We start from the raw sequence: 18,983 nt of genomic DNA on the forward strand, positions 1-18,983 counted from the left end.
TCCCGGGTGTCATTTTGTTGCACTAAAGTGAGGGGCTCAGGCAGCAGGCGAGAATTAGCAAAGGTGCAGCCCAGACTGTGGGGCAAGCCTCTGACCCCGAAGGGCGGGGCGGGGGCGGGGCAGGAGGGGAGCATTGCAACCTAAGGAGAGGGGCAGGGAGGGAAAGGCAGGTGCTTGTGGCAGAGCCACGGGGAGAAACCTGCCAGATGGTTTTCCCACTCTCGCTGAGCCGCGTCCCGGCAGCTGGCAGGGCTTTGAGGACAGGAGGTTTGCTTTTCCTTGGAGCTATTGCAGGGCACGGCCAGAAACCTGCCTGCATAAGAAACAGAGGCCATGCTTGGGGCCACGTCTTTCACTTTGTTTACAGCTGTGCTCCAAGCTCAGAAGACTCCTTGGGTCCCCCCCCAATTGTCCCCTTCCCAACCTGGCGAGAACCCCTGTTTTCTTCCTCCCCAGAGCCTACCTCTGTCTGAGACAGGTGCCTATCCTGGGACCTGTGTTTATGTGAGTCTGGGATACTCTTTAGATTACCTGGGCACAAAGGAAATTTTCCATTTATTAAGCAACACAAATATTCATCTAGTCGAGTCGTGTCTGGGGGCAAAGGGTTGGACTGGATGACCTCCAGAAGTTCCTTCAAATTCTAATATTTAGGCAGCTGCCAGGCTAGCCTGCTAACATTCCCAAACCCTAGACTGACCCTGGGCCTCGGCAAGACAGAGCTTTTCTACCTGACCTGGAAAGGGTAAGAGCTGAGGATAGGACAGGGTTTTCTTCAAGTGTGTTGCAACCCAAGTGGTCATTAGCCCAGGCCTTGTCTGAAAGGACAGCAGCTGATGCCCTACTAACCACATCCCTCTTTCTTCTCTCTGGCTCTGGAAAACCACAGCACAGCAGAGTCACCATAGATTCCAGGGCTGCTCCCCTGAATCCAGGCTCAGGAGGAGGCAGCGTCTAGGCACGGGGCAGGGCTCTGCCCTCTAGTCAGACCCAAAGACACCTGCCCCTGCAACCCCAAGCTTCCCATCAAATCATATGACAAGATCATTCAAGGGCCTTATTTCTAACTGCCTGGGCCCAGTCTAGGTGCTGGGTCTAACCCAAAGCTGGGAGGGCCAGTCTTGTAGAATCTGCTACTCTTACTCCTGAAACAAGTTTCCTTTTGAGGAGAGAGGGAATAAGCTCCTTCAGGCAGCTGAAATCCACCAAGAACAAGAGGTACTCATTTCTCTGCTGTGCCTTCCCTTTCTAAGCAAATACACTGCTTGACCCTTCAAGGGTCAGGGCAAGAGGGGGTGAGCTACGCCACCATCGTCTGGTTGCTAGTGACAGCCTTGCCACCCCAGCTGAGGCGAACTTGAGGCATGTGTTTGGCCCCAGCTCCTATAAAGTGCCTTAGACAGTCCTCAGTTATAGCAGGATCTGATGAGAACGTCTCCTTAAAGTTTGTAAAGTGCTTTCTCTCGTATCTCCTTTCATAATATTACCAATCCCATTGTTTAGACGAGGCTCAGAGAGGTTAAAGTGCTTTGACCAGCTTAAGTCACAAACCTGGGGCTTTCAACCAGGTCTGATTACAAAGCTATTCTGTTCTGCCCCAGCATTGTGTTGAATTTGGAATCTAGAGAGAACCAATAAAAATGGTAATATGGAGCTCAAATCCTTGAGGGACCTAGGGAGAAACCCAAAGAGGCTAGTTTTCATTCCTTGATGGTAACGCCTCTTCTCTTGGCTGCCAGGGGCTCTGGGGCAAAAGAGTAGGCAATTTCTTTGGAAAACACCCATCAGCCTTAGAGCTCTTGTGTTCAGAAGAATCATCTTGGTACCATGTCCAAGCAGCAGGCCTCCAGTACCCACAGAATGGATGCCCCTCATGTTCTTTCATCCACCCAATAAACCAACCAACCATTGTGTATGGAGCCCCAACTGTGGACAAGGACCTCCTCGGGTTACCCTTCAGCCAGGTTATAGGAACTAGCCACTTCCTACAGCTGCTAAGTGACTCCTTATCTCTTTCTGCCATACCACAAAGACCTCTGTACTACCAGGATCTCTCAGGGATGCAGGGAAGACCTGAGAGAGGTCTGGTTCTAAAGCCAAAAGGGTGTGAGATGAAGGAAGGAAAAGGCTTCTTCATTGTTCCCCTAAAGGAACATTCTGACATCTACCCTATTCTCCAGATATGGAGGGGATTAGAGGGGAAGTAGGATTCGCACAGGACTCCTTTATTCATTGCGACCCCTCAAAAGGAACCCTGGAGGGAGAGGGGTGATGAGGGAAGCAAGAAGTAGCCCTGTTGCTGCAAAGTTATGGAAGCAGTTTACTCTTAAGAGAATGTGGAACTAGATTCACACCTTGGAATTATGCCGATGTGGCTTTTCCAGAAGGCCAAGGCTAGCATAGAGAATGGGATGAGGACATTTGTGAGCAAGTGGATGACAGAGGTTTGAAGGAGAATTGCATGGCGGGGGCTTTGCCAGCTGCTTCGGCTTCAACAGCCAAAGCTAACACAAAAGGCAGCTACTGAGTGCTGCTCAGCTACTGGTTCCTCGGAAAATGTTGTCTTTGCCTTATTTCCCCCTTCATCCACCCTGAGCCAAATTTCTTTTGATGAGCAGTAAAGGGCTAGGGACCCTGGAGGTGAACAAAGACTTTGAGCCACGTGTGAGTATGTGTGTTTTATGTAACTTGTGGTGGATGCAAATAGATTCAGAGAAACAGAGTTTGAGAGGCCCTTAGAGGGAATCTAGCCCAACCTACGTTCTACCCCATGTTACTCATGTGGAAACTGAGGCCCAGAGACGGAAGGCGACCTGCCCGAGGTGAAGGAGCCCCAACCTCCAGACTCAGCAGGGTGAGGGGGAACAGTCCATGTCCCACACGGCCCCCTTATTTCTACCACCCACAGACTCGAGGCTGGAAGTTCTTGGCCCCCATCAGGATCCCGGCCAGGCGGGGAAAGCATGGCCACAGCCTTGGTCAGAGTGCTTCCTTCCTCAGGGCACTCTCCCAGCTTCTGCCTCTGGATGGAAGGCTCCAGATGGGCCCGACACCACAGAGTTCTGAGGCCACCCTGGTGCTGCCTCAAGCCCCGTCCCTGCCTGGAGGCTTCCCTAGGCCATATGAGCACGAAGACGGAACTGGATTTTTTTTTTTTTTTTTTTTTGGTAATCCCTTTCAGGGCTCTCTCCAAGTGGAGTTGGGGTATGTCATTTCTTTAGTCAAAAAGCTTCCAGCTGGGGGGTGGGGGTGGGCTTTGTGGTGAGGATGGCCTGAAGCAGGCCCAGTGCTGCTTTGGGGGTCAGCATTCAGTGTGAGATACTGTGTATATAAACTATACATAATGTATATAAACTGGGATGTAAGTTTGTGTAAAGTAATGGTTTATTCTTTGCAAAGAAAGCTTTTTCCCCTTGTTCTTAAGATCGGCTTAAGCACTTCCTACCTGCCAGGAGCTTCTTTTTTATTTGCTGTTGTTGTTCTGGTGGTGGTGCTGGCGGTTGGCCGTGCCCTGTGGCTTGGGGGATCTTAGTTCCCCGACCAGGATTGAACCTGTGCCCTCAGCAGGGAAAGCCCAGAATCCTAACCACTGGACTGCGAGGGAATTCCCACTAGGTGTTCCTTTGACACCACACATGAGCCTGGGGAAGGACCGAGGCACCCATTTCAGAAGCAGGAGGAAGGTGGTCTGAATTTCCTGTCAGAACGTCCCGCATCCTCTCTGCGCCCCAGCTCACACGCACCCATCCCCATCACCTAGGTCTTTTCCGGTAACCGCATGTCTGATAGGCTAGAGGTCCTGCAAAAAGGAACATTGTCCTGAGGCAAAGACACAGCAGGGAGTCACCCTCAGCTTGAGACCATAGCATCTATAACATTCTTCAGGCCTCAGCCCAAAACAGCTTTGGTAGATCCAGCCTCCAGCTCCCCATGATGTATCGTCCCATTTTGCAGATGAGGGCACCAATATTAAAGAGTTTAAGTAGCTCCCCCAAGGTCACCCAACTAGAAAGTTTACTTAAACTTTCAAACAACTGTTGACAAGATCCTACACTGTAAACTTTCTTTTTTAAAAAATGGATTAGGGATTTCCTTGGCAGTCCAGTGGTTAATTCTCCACGCTTCCAACGCAGGGGGCGTGGGTTCATTCCCCGGTTGGGGAACTAAGATCCCACGTGCTGTGCGGCCAAAAAATAAAATAAAATAACAAACTTTAAAAAATAAGAATAGATTAGAATGTTTTTTTAATTGGATAAACTTTCTTTAAACATTGAGATACCATGAAATTTAGGGCATTGCTTGCTCAGGGACAGGAAGTGTGCAAAATGGTTGGTGGAGGATAATTTTGTGTAGCTCTCCAGTTTACAAAGTTCAATCACATTCGATATCATCATCCCACCAGCCTTTGAGGTAAGCAGGGGAGGGACTATTTGTCCCATTTTACAGATGAGGAAACAGGCTCAGAGAAGACTGATCCAAGTCACAGGGCATGAAGGTGGAGGGGCCTAAAGTCAAAGCCTACTGGATCTCAAGGCCGCCAGTCCTGGAGGAGCCTTGATGCCAGAAGATGGGGCTGCTTAAGAGCTGGAGAAGAAGAGACAAGTGCAGGGATACTAGGCCCTCAGAACAGGCTGGGTGGGGTACAGGCAGTATCAGAAGGTGGGCTTTTTGTTCTGTGCCTTGTTTTCCTCAGTGCTGATGCTGAGTGGGCATGTGTGAGGGAGCTTTCAGGACCCCTCTCCCCTAGGGCCTTCCCTGGCTTTGGGGCCTTCTCCTTGTAACCCCGAGGAAAAGGCAGAGAAGAGCTAGAAAGAGAGAAATGAAGGAGGAAGAGGGATCCAGAAAACAGCCCAACAGGCACCCACACACACGTACCTGTCACAGTGAGGACTGGCCGAATCAGGACTTTTGTCCTCCTGTTCACCTGTTTCACTCCTTCCAACCAGGCTGAGAGACCTCGGGGGGATGTCTGTCAAGTTAGCACCAGCTCCTGGGTCTCTGAGAAGCCAAACTTGGTCTTGTGCTGGCCAGTTTGTGCAGGGCATCGATATAGACCACATGGTATTTTATCACCGTCTCCTTGCTCGGGTTCTCAATCTTGGGCGGTGGTAGAGGCTTCCCAACTGCCAGGGGAGACGGAGAAGGGAAAGGGAAAGCATCAGAATGGCTCACTCTTCAGAATAGGCCACAGCCCTCAAGCCCGGGTTCTCCCCACGCTTCCCCCACCCCTGCGCTCATCCTGGCCAGTGACCCTGCCTCTGGACATGGCCAGAGCCAAGGTCCAGCCTTGGAACTGGATCCTGTGTACCAGATGAGGCTGCCAGCACAAGGGCCAACTCACCAATGGTGGTTACAGGCCGAGCGTAGGGCAGAAGGCCCCAGAAGTTCTCAATGAAGCCGTGCCCGTAGAAAGCACAAGGGTAGATGTGTACCATACTCTGGAACCACTTTTGGAAGCGATTAATGAAGCCCCCAGGATTGAAAATCTGCTTTATGTAGAGCTCTGTCTCCCCAAAGGCGTAGGCAGGGATTAGAGCCACCCTGCAGAGGAAAAGCATGTTCTCTGATGGCCAGAAAGGTAGGGACCCTGCTGAAAACCAGACACGCTGACCACCAGTGGTCCCTGGGTCTCCCTGTAAGCTCCTCAGCCCCTAACCCAGCTGGGCCCAGGTCCAGGCTAGGTGGGAGGGCCTCGTGGTCTACCCCAAGCTGCCTCTGGGGGCAAAGTAGCAGCAAGCTAAGGGAAGCGAGTCCCAGACCCTCCTGTAAACGCACAAGGTCTGAAACACTGGAAGCTAAGACCCAAGGGCCATTTCTTTTCGGTTTCTTCCCTTTAGCTCACACGGTAATTTTGGCTTTCTCTGAGATAGGGTTGCAGCCAGTCACCTTTCACAAAGGGACTGGCCCAGATGAGATGCTAGTCTGAGGCAGATCAGGTTCCGGTTGGCCTGCTGGCCTTTCTTCAGAAGCAGAGATGCCTCTAGAACGTGACCCAGGCTCTACCCCACCACGGAAGCGGCTTTCCCCCTCCCTCTTTATATATCATTTCCTCAAAACCTCTTCCTCCTTCCCCACTGGGCTTTTGGAACCCTTCTCCCCAGTCTGGACCAGAAGTGTCCTTACCCATGCCGAAGGGCCGTGCGTACAAAGCCGGTGCGGTTCTTCAAGACCAAGGTGGTAGATCCTGGCAGGCTGTATCTGCACACAGCCAGGCCACTGACCACCACGATCAGCATGTTGCCTGTGCCTCTACGGATAAGCAGGAAGTCCATGGAGGACTGGCTCACAGAGCAGGCCCCTAGTGGGCAGAAAAAACAAAAGATCATTGGTAATCTCCCAAACCTCCTAACTTTCCTCCCTACCTCTTCAAAGGAGGGGAGAGCCTCACATAAGGCAGCTGAACATATGGTAGCTTTTCAGACCAGAGGGGGTCACAGAACTGGCCTTGTTCTCACCCATTCACCCAACACCTCTTTCTCAGGGAGCCATTTATTTCTTTGGCTTTACATCCTAGGAGCCAACTCACCTGTAGACATGACATTTTCTCTGAGGAAAGGCACCCAGAAAAAGGCCCCCAGTGTGAGGATATAAGGAGTGATGCCAGGAAAGATCTTGGAGAAGCCTGACTTCTCTGTGGCAAAGTGGCCAAAGCATGAGTGGGACATGAGCCCATGAGGATGGCAGGCGAGGGTGTAGTTGAGGCTGGGGGAGAGATCGTGAGTCTTCAAAAGCTGTGGAGGAACGTGGAGTCAAGAGGGGTATAGCCAGGGAAGAGGACGCCTCTTCTGGCCAGAGACCTAGAAAGGAAAGGGCTGTCATGTCTGGCTGGCCATGCAGGTAGCGTAACACACAGCTCCGGGGAGCGTCATCCACATGGGCCTCGACGTGAACGATGCCCCACCCTGACCCAACCACTGCCACTGGAGTCGGGGCTGGGCCTGGGGCCCAAGTGGAGATCTGCAGCTCCTCACCTTGAGTGGGAAGTAATCACAGTACTGTTTCCACAGGCACCAGTGCCTTACGCAGGTAAACCGGCAGCCACCTGAGAACAGAGCCAGTGTAGCTGAGCTTGGGCCACCTCCGTTGTCTTCTTCAGAGCCCTTTAAGGCCTGCCTCAGCGTGCCCTCACCCCCCTGCTGTTTCCTGCCCTCTTAAGTAACACCTAGGCTGGGAATGAACATCTGGGCCAGTTTAGGACAGGCCTAGTTCTCTCCTGTACTAGCCACCCCTCCCCTAGCCTACTCCAGTTCCTATCTGGGCCTCACTGGCACCTTGAAAAGACCCCTTCCCTCACCTTCTCCAGCCCAGGCAAGGTCAGGCTGAAGGGCTGCCCGGAATTGGACACAGTATAAGAAGAGAAAGAAAGAGCATGTGGTGGGTGGCAACACAGCCCTTGCAGGGCCCTCACCTCGCTCAGGGGTCTTCCAGTCAAAAGCCAGCCAGGTGAGCATGAGCACAGTGACAGGCCAGTATGGCGTGAACACTACCAGGTAGAGGTTGACAAGGATCACAGTGCTTACTGGAGGAAGCCCAGGCCAGAGTCAATGAACTGTGAACAGTCCCTCACACTTGCCCGCCCTCTGGGGCTCTGTCCACCCCCAAGGTCACATACTCCCTCAGCCAGGCTCACACGACACTCTTACCTCCTCACCCAGCACATGGCCTGCGTGCCTGTGGCACCAGCATCCCCGCTCTGGCCTTGGGAACCTATTTTAGGTCTAGAAGGCAAGGTGTTTTCCTCCCCCACTTTGCTTGACGCAGTTAGCCTTCTCCCCCCAGGACCTGCTCCAGCACCACTCTGGGCTGCATTCAGTGACAGGGAGCCAGCGGTGGGTCAGGCTGATTTGGCCACCAGAGGTTGGGAGTCCTGGAAAGACAGAGCCAGGAATAGTCTTCCTCCAACTCACATTTCCTTCTCCACATCTCTGCGAGACATCAGTGGAGGGAACACCAGAGAAAGAGTATACCCAACTTCAGACAGGTTTGGAGCACACGAGTTGGCAAACAAGAAACAAAGGGGAACCCACGCTGGGCTAGAATAAGGTACGGACCATGTTAAGCTCCAACAAGACAGGAACAATGTAGGTTAGAGTAGTTAGGACAGACTTCATGGAGGTGAGCACAGGGAGCCATGCTCAGGATTCTTACTGGACTCAGTTTTTTGGGTTTTTTTTAACTTTTATTTTTATTTATTTATTTATTTATTTTGCGGTACGCGGGCCTCTCACTGTTGTGGTTTTTCCTGTTGCAGAGCACAGGCTCCGGACACGCAGGCTCAGCAGCCATGGCTCACGGGCCCAGCCGCTCCACGGCATGTGGGATCTTCCCGGACTGGGGCACGAACCCGTGTTCCCTGCATCGGTAGGCGGACTCTCAACCACTGCGCCACCAGGGAAGCCCTGGACTCAGTTTTTAAAACAGATGTGAATAAGACTGTGTGAGAGAAAGTGGGTCAAAAGAAAGTTTAGAAAAGACAGAAAATACTCCTAATTGAATGTGGCAAAATAAACACACGTTTTTATCGTGACTCCTTGCTGGAGCCTCATGAAAATTACCACAGGGATGTTTTAAAATATAGAGATTCTGCAAGGAAAAGGAGAGACGCCAACGGTGGGCGAGAGCTAGCAGCAAAATGTTTGCGTTCTGGACAGTGGATGGAAGAAGGATTAACTGAGAACCAGAAAGTTGAAATGCAGTTACCTGCAAGGTGTATGCCCACAAGAGCAAGCCTGTTTCCGCTGGAGAATCTAGGAAAGACTCAGAATTTGGAACAACCAGGTGTCACAAAAAGCAGATGTGGGGCACAGGGCTTGATTGAAAGTCTATCAAAGAAGTAGTTAAAACCCCAGACCCCTTTCCCTCCACTACACAGCTGGGCGATGGGAGGATAATTCTCTGAAAAAATGAACCAAAGAGACACTAGACTCAGATACTTACACTGGACACAGCTAAGATATTCTATATGCAGCCAAATTATTAATCAAGTATGAAGGGAGAGTAAAGACAATCTCAGACATATAGTCTCAGAGAGTTTGTCTCCCACGTTCCTTTCTCAGGAAATGACTGGAGGATGTGCTCACCAAAATGAGGGAATAAAGCAAGACAGGATGGCATGGGATTCAGGTAAAGAAATCCAACAAAGAAAGGAAGTGAGCAGGGCCAGGACTAAGGTGAGGAGAGCAAGGTGCCTTGGGCACAAAATTCAAGGAGACATTCACTCTCAGGGTCAGGCAAGTGCTGATCCAACACTTGTACAACACTGAGAATGAATACCTTCTTAGATTGTGCACCCAAGGTGCCTCACGGGCCCTGGAGGTGACAGTGGTGCATGAGACCGGACTGTAACAGGAGGATGCTGGGCTCCAGCAGCTAGGTCCTCAAGGAAATTAAAAAAACAGTGGGGGTGAGGAGAAGAGACTTCTAGATTCCTGATGTGTTTGTGGAGAGTTTGGGGATGAATTAGTGACAACTGATAGATATCTAAGAGATAACTAAAGAAATTTAAAATGAAGCAATTATCCCAATCAAAAAATGTACAGAAGACCTAAATAGACATTTCTCCAAAGAAGACATACAGATGGCCAAAAAGCACATGAAAAGATGCTCAAGTCCACTAATTATAGAGAAATGCAAATCAAAACTACAATGAGGTATCACCTCCCACCCCTCAGCAGGGCCATCATCAAAATATATACAAACAATAAATGCTGGAGAGGGTGTGGAGAAAACGAACCCCCCTACACTGCTGGTGGGAAAGTAAATTCGTACAACCACTATGTACCAATTTACAGTACAGAGACTGTACAGTACAGTACATAGGACAGTATGGAGAACAGTACGGAGACTCCTTAAAAAACTAAAAATAGAACTGCCATATGATCCAGCAATCCTACTCCTTGTCATATATGCAGAGAAAAACATGGTCTGAAAGGAAACATGCACCCCAATGTTCATTGCAGCTCTATTTACAATAGCCAAGACATGGAAGCAACCTAAATGTCCATCGACAGATGAGTGGATAAAGAAGATGTAGTACATATGTACAATGGAATATTACTCAGCCATAAAAAGGAACAAAGTTGGGACTTGACTTTTTCAAGAAATAAAGGGACACATGGGTCTAGTCCATGTTTCTTTTAGGTTTTGCTTGAACCCAGACAGAGTTGGGGACATCTTGGGAGGCAGTGTGGTCTCAGGTGGGGTGCCCTGTGGTGACACAAGTCCTGGATCTGCCCCTTAGCATGAGTGTGGCCACAGACAAGCCGTTGAACTCCACCAGCCAAGTGGGGATTACAACACCAGCTTCCACCTTATCTTTCTCACAGACTACGTGTGAGGGTCTTCTCTCAAGGCCATTAGGGTCCAAATGGATACGATTCCATTGCAGACTCGTAGGGTGAAGAGCTGGGAAGGCTCTGAGGGACAAACCCTGGAACTGTCACCTCCTGGGAGCCCAGGGCCAGCGCTCTTCTGCCTGCTCCAGGCTACCTCTCCATACAGCCCAAAGTCAAGCTCTAATGAAGAGGCCTCTGGGACACTTCTCCGTCCTCGCCCCCCTTTCAGCCACTCTCCCTCTCTGTTCCATCTGCCCCTCCTCCAACTCACACATACACCTGAACCCTCAGTCTCGCCTCCCCTCTTTCTCTCTCCCACATCTTCTGATCATCAAGTCCGTCTAATTCTACTGCAATTTCTCGAATCTCTGCTCTTCTCCTGTTCACAATTACTTCTGAGCTGGCTGAAATCACCACAATCTCTGACCTGAACTAGAGCGACAGCCTCGCCCTATAATCAGTTTGCTACCCAGAACTAACTGTAGTGATCTCTCAAAAACACCAATCTGATGCCGTTGCCCTGTGCCCAACCCAGTTATGGCTCCACATGGAAAAAGTCCAAACACTTTTCCATGGTTGATAATGCCCTACACAATCTGTCCCCTGCCTCTTTTGCCAGTCTCCTCTGTCTTCTCTCTCCCATTCATTCATTCACTATGTATTGAGCGTCAGTTCTGTACCTCTTACCCCCTCATCCCACTTAACCACTGACTACTTCTTGAATGCTTTACACTCTCCCCTCAGCCCAGCCTTGTCAGCTGTTGCCCAGTCTCTGCCCTGAACACTCTTCCTTCTTCATTTATTTCTTATTTGTCCTCTAAGAGTCAACTCAAATTTAATAGAAAAATGGACAAAGGTCATGAATGGGCCCTTAACAGAAAAAGAAATACTAATTGCTGATAAATACATGAAAAGATCTCAACCTCATAATTAACGAAGTTCAGAATAAGGCTCACTGTTGTTTACACCTGCCATTCTGGTGGTGGCAGAAAGGAGTGTGCGTGAGGCCTCTGTTGCCTTTCCTGCCAACGTGGTGGTCATCTCTGAAGCCACATTTTGCAGCCTCACAGTTTGGCGGGGCCTCCATCAGTCTGAACATTTGTGTCCACAGAGAGCAGAGACTCCCACCAACCTGTGTTGGATGTTTAACATGAACAAGAAATAAGCATTTGTTGAGTTAAGCCGATGAGATCTCCACATTACTTGGTTACCACAGCGTACATGGCCCAGCCCAATTAATACACTCTCACATGCCCTTTTTACAAATGAAGAAAACAAGACTCAGAGGAAATCAATCACCTGCTAAAGGAACACAGATAGTAAGGAGTACAGCTGGGATTTGAACACAGGCAATCTGGCTCAAAGACTGTGTTGTTTTTCTGTTTGTTTGTTTGTTTTTTTGCAGTACGCGGGCCTCTCACTGTTGTGGCCTCTCCCATTGCGGAGCACAGGCTCTGGACGCGCAGGCTCAGCGGCCATGGCTCGTGGGCCCAGCCACTCCGTGGCATGTGGGATCCTCCCGGACCGGGGCACGAACCCGTGTCCCCTGCATCGGCAGGCGGACTCTCAACCACTGCACCACCGGGGAAGCCCAAGACTGTGTTTTTAACGTCCATATTTTTCTGCCCCTTGGCTATATGTGTATGTGCATGCACACTCATGCATGTGGTGAAATATATATACTTTTTTATATCCATAATCTCTGGCTACATACACACAAACTATTAACAGTGGTTACCTCTGAGGAGCAACATTCTGGACAAGACTGAGGAAGGGGAACTACCAGCCTAAAGGCTCCAGCCCCCGACGTGGGCCTGGCCTGGGCTGGCCGTCCATAATGGTCATACTTCTCCCTCAATGCAGTGTCAGCTCCTAGGCCTTGGGGACCCTGCTCTCTCATGGGAACATGGTGGCAGTGAGGGGAGGCGGTGGTAATGAGGCAAGTCTGTGGAGATAGGACAAGAGCTCAAGAAAGGGGACTCAGCTCTCACTGAGGAGACGGCCTCAAGGCCTGGGCTGCATGGAGGGAGAGAGCAGAGGCCCGGCTGGGGCCCTGGTCCTCAGCAAGAGGCCATTCGGAGCTGACCTTTTTCCCCTTTCTGTCGAGAATGTTTATATAGGCAGAAGGCCTGGCTTCCTCCTTCCTCTCTGGCCTAACATGTACTCTAGGGCCACGTCCACACCCAGCCTCCCAGTCAGCAGTAAGTAAGGAGATGCAGGAGCTAGGGACAGGAGCTCATAGGCCAGAATCAGGCCCTTGTGGATTCAGCTCCCAGGCCAGCTCCTCCACTTGCTAGCTGTGCAATCTTGGATGGCCCACTTGTACTGCATGTACCTCAACTTCCTCATCTGTACAGTGGAGGCGATTAGGCATGTCAGGTGCTTAGAAGAGTGTCTGGCATGAAAAAAAAAGTGCAATAGATATTAGCTAATACTATATGAGTGCAAGCTATCATTATGTGTGTGTGTAGCTATTAGTGTGTATTGTTATGCATAACAGTAGCTTCTACCTCATAAGGTTGGCAGGAGGCTAAAATGAAACCATAGGTATGCAAATGCCTGGCACAAAGTAAGTAGCTGGTACATATGAATTCCTTTCTCCTGGTCTCTTCCAGCTCTGATTGCCCATAATTCCTAGGTTAACGCTGCTCTTTTTAGCATTCGGGCATCCTGATACCCACCCCAGGCAGGCATCTGAGCCCCCCAATCCCTGTTCTCCAGCCCACTCTCCCTATTGACTGGTAAGTCCCAGGCTCCCAGGGCCCACCTGCATTCTTCCTTCCCAGATATCTTCCAAGGTCATTTAGGTCATGACCCTGCCTCCAGAAGAGTACTCACCTAAACCACTTAAAAAATGAGAATTTTGGGCTTCCCTGGTGGCGCAGTGGTTGAGAGTCCGCCTGCCGATGCAGGGGACACGGGTTCGTGCCCCGTTCCGGGAAGATTCCACATGCCGTGGAGCGGCTGGGCCCGTGAGCCATGGCCCCTGAGCCTGCGCGTCCAGAACCCGTGCTCCTCAACGGGAGAGGCCGCAATAGTGAGAGGCCCGCATACTGCAAAAAAAAAAAAAAAATTAGAATTTTGTTCCAGGCCCCCCCTCCCATAGGGGTGGTTTGCTTCAGCACCTACAGTACCATAGCAAGCATCTAAGGAACTTTCACAAAGTATTTGTGGTGTGGATAGAAGGGGAAAATGGATGGATAAATGGATGAATTATTTTGGACAAGAGGTTTTCAGAGCTCCCTCTGCCACCAGGACAACTGTCTCACATCGATGGTCTGTTCAGGTCCCCAAGGTTGCAGCTAAGCCCATTTCCTTGGCAGGCCTCAGCAGAGCTGCTCCCCATCTTCCCCAGACATGCCTTCCAGGCCCCACTGACGACCCAGGAGGGCTCTCTACTCACACTGGCCACAGCGCTGGCTCACACACACGTGCACACACATTCCTGCACAGGCAGGCACCCATACCCATGTGCGCACTCACAGATTCCACGCGGACCATGCCCAAGCGCGTCAGGCTAGAGGCCCGGGTGGCCAACTGTCCTGCTTTGCCTGAGATAACCCAGATTTCAGCATCGAGAGTCCTGCTAAACCCTATAAGCCCTCAGTCCCAGGCAAACCAGAACTTTTGGTCACCCTGCCAAAGGCCAAAGACTCACCGATAACCAAGGCGCTGAGGGCCCACTGGAAAAGAGCAAAGACCTCCAGGGCGGTCTTGAGGTCCTTCTTGGAGGGCAAGAGCATTATGGCCAGGGTCCCGGTGGCTCCCGGTAAGTGCAGTTGGGCTGGCCAGTCCCACCTGCTCAGGGGCTGGTGGGGTTTCCTCCCTTTGTGCTTTCTTCTTCAGCCCCTGCCTAGTCTCCACCCCTGTCTAGTCTCCACCCCCTGCCTAGTCTCCACTCCCTTCCTAGTCTCCACCCCCTAACCTGCCCTCCCCCCACCACAGGACCACAGGACTACACGCTGCATCTGCTTGTCCAGTTCCTTCCAACCATCTACCCACCTGTACTTTACCCACTTGGGCATGGCCCTGGCTGTGATTGTGACACCCCCTTGCACACTTGTGCAGAGAAGTGTAGATGGAGCTCTGGTGTGGGAAGTGAGTGGAGGCGAGGGTGGGGCTGCTGAGAGGCCTCCAGAGCCAGTGTGGATGAGGGGAGAGGGGGCAGGGAGGAGCCCAGGGCACACATGGCACCACGAGCCTACATTTCGGTTTATGAGGCCCAGCTGTCTATGGTCTTTCGGTGACAACGTGATTGGGGAGGAGGAGGTCACAGGTGGGGTGTGCCTGGCAGGTGCGGAGGAGCAGAAGCCTGGAGCTGAGTGAGTGAGAGGAGCTGAGGAGTTGACGTCAGAGAGCTTGGCAGGGCCAGAGGGTGTAACGCCTTGGCCTTCTCCTCTGACTGAAATGGGGAGTCAGTGTGGGCTTTTGAGCAGAAAAAGGAAAGGATTGCCTTCTGGTTTTAAAGGGCCAGGGAAGAAGAAGGAGCCTTTTGAGGGAGGATGGCAATAATCCATGCAGACATGACGGTGGCTCAGGGCAGGCTGGCGGGAGTCAGGATGGTGGGAAACGGTTGGATTCTGGGTGTCTCGTCTGATGCAGAGGCCCCACGTAAGCACTGTCCTCTCTGAGTCTCTGAAGCCTCTACAGGGGAGCCTCGCTGGTGAGCAGCCACCATGCACTCCGCCTTGGCCTGCAAACCTTCCTTGCTTTCAGTTTCGTCCCATCCAGTTCTTCAGGAAATGTGTGGAGGGTGTTGAATGATGGTGAAGGGGCTGCTGGGAAGGGAGGCTGAAAAGGGCAACAGAGACAATCTCCGAGTCAGGACACGGGGATGAGGAGTTTGGGCTTAATCCTGGGGACCCGGACGAGGTGCCATCAGCTTCTGACCAGGGATGGTGACTTGTGCCAAATGCCACAGAAGGACGACTGTCAGGCCCAGGGTGACTGTCAGGGCCCAGGGACCTATTTGCCCCCATGATAGACACACAGGTTCATCCCCCTCCTCCTCTCTAATACCTATTTGCAGGCCCAGTTCTGCAGCCACATAATGTAAGTGCATGGGCTCATGGGGACTTTCCCCAGCACTGCAAGGCCTGCTGGCCCACATCTCTCGCCCCGCTAAACTGACTTCATTGTTTGGGGTAAGGGCAGCCCACTCCTTAGCCCGCCTCCTGTTGGGGAAACTTCCTGAGACTATCCCCCATCGGGGAACAAAGCTCCATAAACACTGAACACAGGAGAGAAGCAAGGGACAGAAATAGCTCTGGCAGGTAAGAAACAGTCCCCCTAGGAGTTTAGGATTAACAGATACACACTACTATGTATAAAACAGATAACCAACAAGGTCCTACTGGACAGCACAGGGAACTCTACTCAATATCTTGTAACAACCTATAATGGAAAAGAATCTGAAAAGGGATGTGTGTATATATATATATATATATATATATATATACACATATGTATATACATGTAATATATGTATACATATGTATCTATATATACCCACATATAACCAAATCACTTTGCTGTACACCTGAAACTAACACAACATTGTAAATCAACTATACTTCAATAAAAATTTTTTAAATTAAAATTAAGAAAAAAAGGGCTTCCCTGGTGGCGCAGTGGTTGAGAATCTGCCTGCCAATGCAGGGGACACGGGTTCGAGCCCTGGTCTGGGAAGATCCCACATGCCACGGAGCAACTAGGCCCGTGAGCCACAACTACTGAGCCTGCGCGTCTGGAGCCTGTGCTCCGCAACAAGAGAGGCCACGACAGTGAGAGGCCCGCGCACCGCGATGAAGAGTGGCCCCCGCTTGCCACAACTAGAGAAAGCCCTCGCACAGAAACGAAGACCCAACACAGCAGAAATAAATTAATTAATTAATTTAAAAAAAATTAAGAAAAAAAGAAAAGAAACAGTCCTGCCTGGGCCTCTGGTGTGGAGGGGGTGGGGGACAGGAGCCACTGGTAACGGCCAAGATTCTGACTCGGTCTCTGGGTGGATAGCAGGGAAGGAAATGCAAGAGGACGAGACTTCTTGCAAGGCTGACAGAGCAAATTAGCAGCTTAGCTCGGGACACCATTTGTGAGAGGTGCCTGTGGGGCAAACAGGCCCTGTGATGTCACATGAAGCTGGCTGCCGGTTTCTAAAGTGTGTTCTGCTGACCCTGGGCTTCCAGAGACCTGCTGCCGGGGCAACTGCAGCGGGGGCTGAGCAAAGGGCTCTGGAGTTGCCAGCTCCCACTTGGAAGAGAGCACCAGCTCTCTTTTACTCTGCTTCCAATTGGAATTCCAGGAAAGATTCTACTGGACAAATGGATGGGGGTGGGGGCGGGGAAGGAGAAGCCTCCACGAGGCCCTGGGGAGCCTAGCAGGGAAAATATCTGCACTTCCCTGCCAAGGAGAAGCTGCCTCCATCTGGCCCAGGTGGGCTGTGGGCCGAATGCATGGGGCCCAGGGACACGTCCAGGGGCAGAGCCATGGCAGCAAGTGGAGACTGCAGCCAGCCCGAAAAGAGAGGACCCTCTGCCCGCCACAGAGGAAGAACGCCTGGCCGCTGAGTGGTCTCTGTCTCCACAGAGCTGGCCCTGAGGGGGGTCCTCATTCATACTCAGCCCAGCCCTGAGGACTTGGGTTTTGTTATTCTTGCCTCTTCATGCATCTGTCCATCCACTGACCTTGACTCTTCCACCTCCCACCCTGGTCTGGGAGCTCTCAGGGGCAGAAACTGGGTGGTACTGGGTCTTACTCTTCTCACGTGCTCAGCCTCTAACACAGGCTACATGGCAGGCACGCACTGGTGTTCATTATAAAAATGCCTGAGCGGGTGGAGGCCTGACCCATTTGCCTGGCACTGGGCAAATCTCTGGGGTTTGTCTTCCTCAAATGTAGATAGGAGATGAATACTCCCTCTCGGCCCAGCTGTCTATGGTGAGACATAGACAAGGAACTTGTGAGAATCCAGACAAGGAACAGATGGTCAGTCACTTTGTGAGCTGTGAAATGATGTCCACATGTAGATTGCTGTTGTCACTGTCCTTAAGAGGAGGGGATGGGCACTGAAGTAAGAAAGCCCAGAGTCTGGGCCTGCCCTGGAATGGGTTTCCCTCCAAGCAGTGTTACCTTGGAAAATGGGTGTCAAAAACGTAGGAGCAGAATCAATGACAGCAGGAGTATTGGAATATTACAGAAACTCTGACTTCCCATCTGCACAGAGAAAGCCATATGCCCAGCTGATGCATCTTCATGCATCCCACCATCCTAACACCAAAGAGAAAAATGGTGAAGGCTCTTTGGGGGCTTCTAATTCTTAGTCTTATCCTCCTCCATCATCTCCCCACCCCATCCTTTTAAAATCCCTAGAGATTCTGAGGCTCAGAGACTGTCAGAGCTAGAAGGACTCTCCGAGGTTTCTAATTCCAAGTTACTCATGGAGGGCTCCTCATGGCTGTCATCCAGTGCCCTGCCAGTGAAATCCTTCCTCCTGCTCTCAGACCGAGGCCCAGCTCTCCACTGGAAACAGACAAAAAAAACCAAGCTAGTCCTTCCCTAACATAGCAGTTTTTACCCCACCCCCATACGGTTCCCAGATAGAATACAGGATGCCAGTTAAATCTGAATTTCACATAAACAACGAATAATGTTTTAGTATAAATATGTCCCAAATATTGCATGGGACATACTTATACTCAAACATTGTTCATTGTTCACCTGAAATTCAAATTTAATGGAGTCTTGTGTCTTTATTTGCTAAACTTGGTAACCCTCAGTCCCAGGATCATGTGGTCAGTAGTTGACTTTTTCTGTCACATCCAGAGAGCAGACCCCACTCAGTGACCTAGGGAGGCCCGTGGGTCACCTCCAATTTCTCAGCTGACCCAGAGATCATGGTCGCTCCCATCTTCTGCACTTAACGGTTTAGTCAAATTCTTTCAAAGGTGTCCTCACTGTGTTAGCAGGTTTTTCCTGCACACTTCACACCCACGCCCATCCCATCCAACTCTCCTGCTTGTTGGGCAGGACTTTCTGGTTCAAGTGCCAGTCTCCCTTTCTCACAGCTGGCAAACTAAGAATGATCAGGAGGTGGAGGCTGACCAAGAAACCAAAACAGGACGTTAGGGATGGGGGCAGGAAAAACCAAGACTGACTCGGCTGGAAGGTGCCAGAGGACTGGAGATGGCTGCTCTCCTCTGCCCTGGTGGGCAACAGGGACCTTTTCTATTTCCAAAGGGACCCCAGGATTTGGGGGGCTCACATGGCCATTTCTCCCAGAAGACTCACCCTTACATCTAGCCTCATGCCACTGGTGACAGTAACGAGTCTCACACTCTCCTACATGAACGCATGTGATCCCTTAGCAGAGGGGGAAGGAGAAGCTACACTGAGTATATAGACCATTGATAAGGAGGAAAAAAGGGAGAAACAGGGCTGGGACCCTAGTCAAGAGCAAGATTATTCCAAAGCTCAGCTTTAATTTTGCATGCCATTCTGCAGTTCCTTGTTTTTTGTTTTGTTTTGTTTTGTTTATTTTAGGTACAGTTCTTATTTTATTGCAAGGCACACAATCATATATACAATGCATAATTATCACCTTTTAAGTATAAGATATAAAGAATATACATTGAGTAAAGACTATATGGA

The 18,983-nt window shown here is 50.8% G+C and overlaps 1 protein-coding gene across 1 annotated transcript; it reads right to left on the bottom strand.

Annotated features, from left to right (window-relative positions):
- Positions 1-4,972: 4,972 nt before the first annotated feature.
- Positions 4,973-14,077, bottom strand: AWAT2 (acyl-CoA wax alcohol acyltransferase 2; the record flags this gene model as incomplete). The annotated part of the gene is given in 8 exon segments (XM_082609244.1): positions 4,973-5,028; positions 5,031-5,123; positions 5,342-5,541; positions 6,124-6,298; positions 6,527-6,731; positions 6,972-7,042; positions 7,409-7,519; positions 13,993-14,077. Coding segments are annotated over 8 exon segments (996 nt in total).
- Positions 14,078-18,983: the final 4,906 nt, after the last annotated feature.

Source organism: Mesoplodon mirus, assembly GCF_964341445.2.
Source record: "Mesoplodon mirus genome assembly, chromosome: X".
Lineage (NCBI taxonomy): Eukaryota > Metazoa > Chordata > Mammalia > Artiodactyla > Ziphiidae > Mesoplodon > Mesoplodon mirus.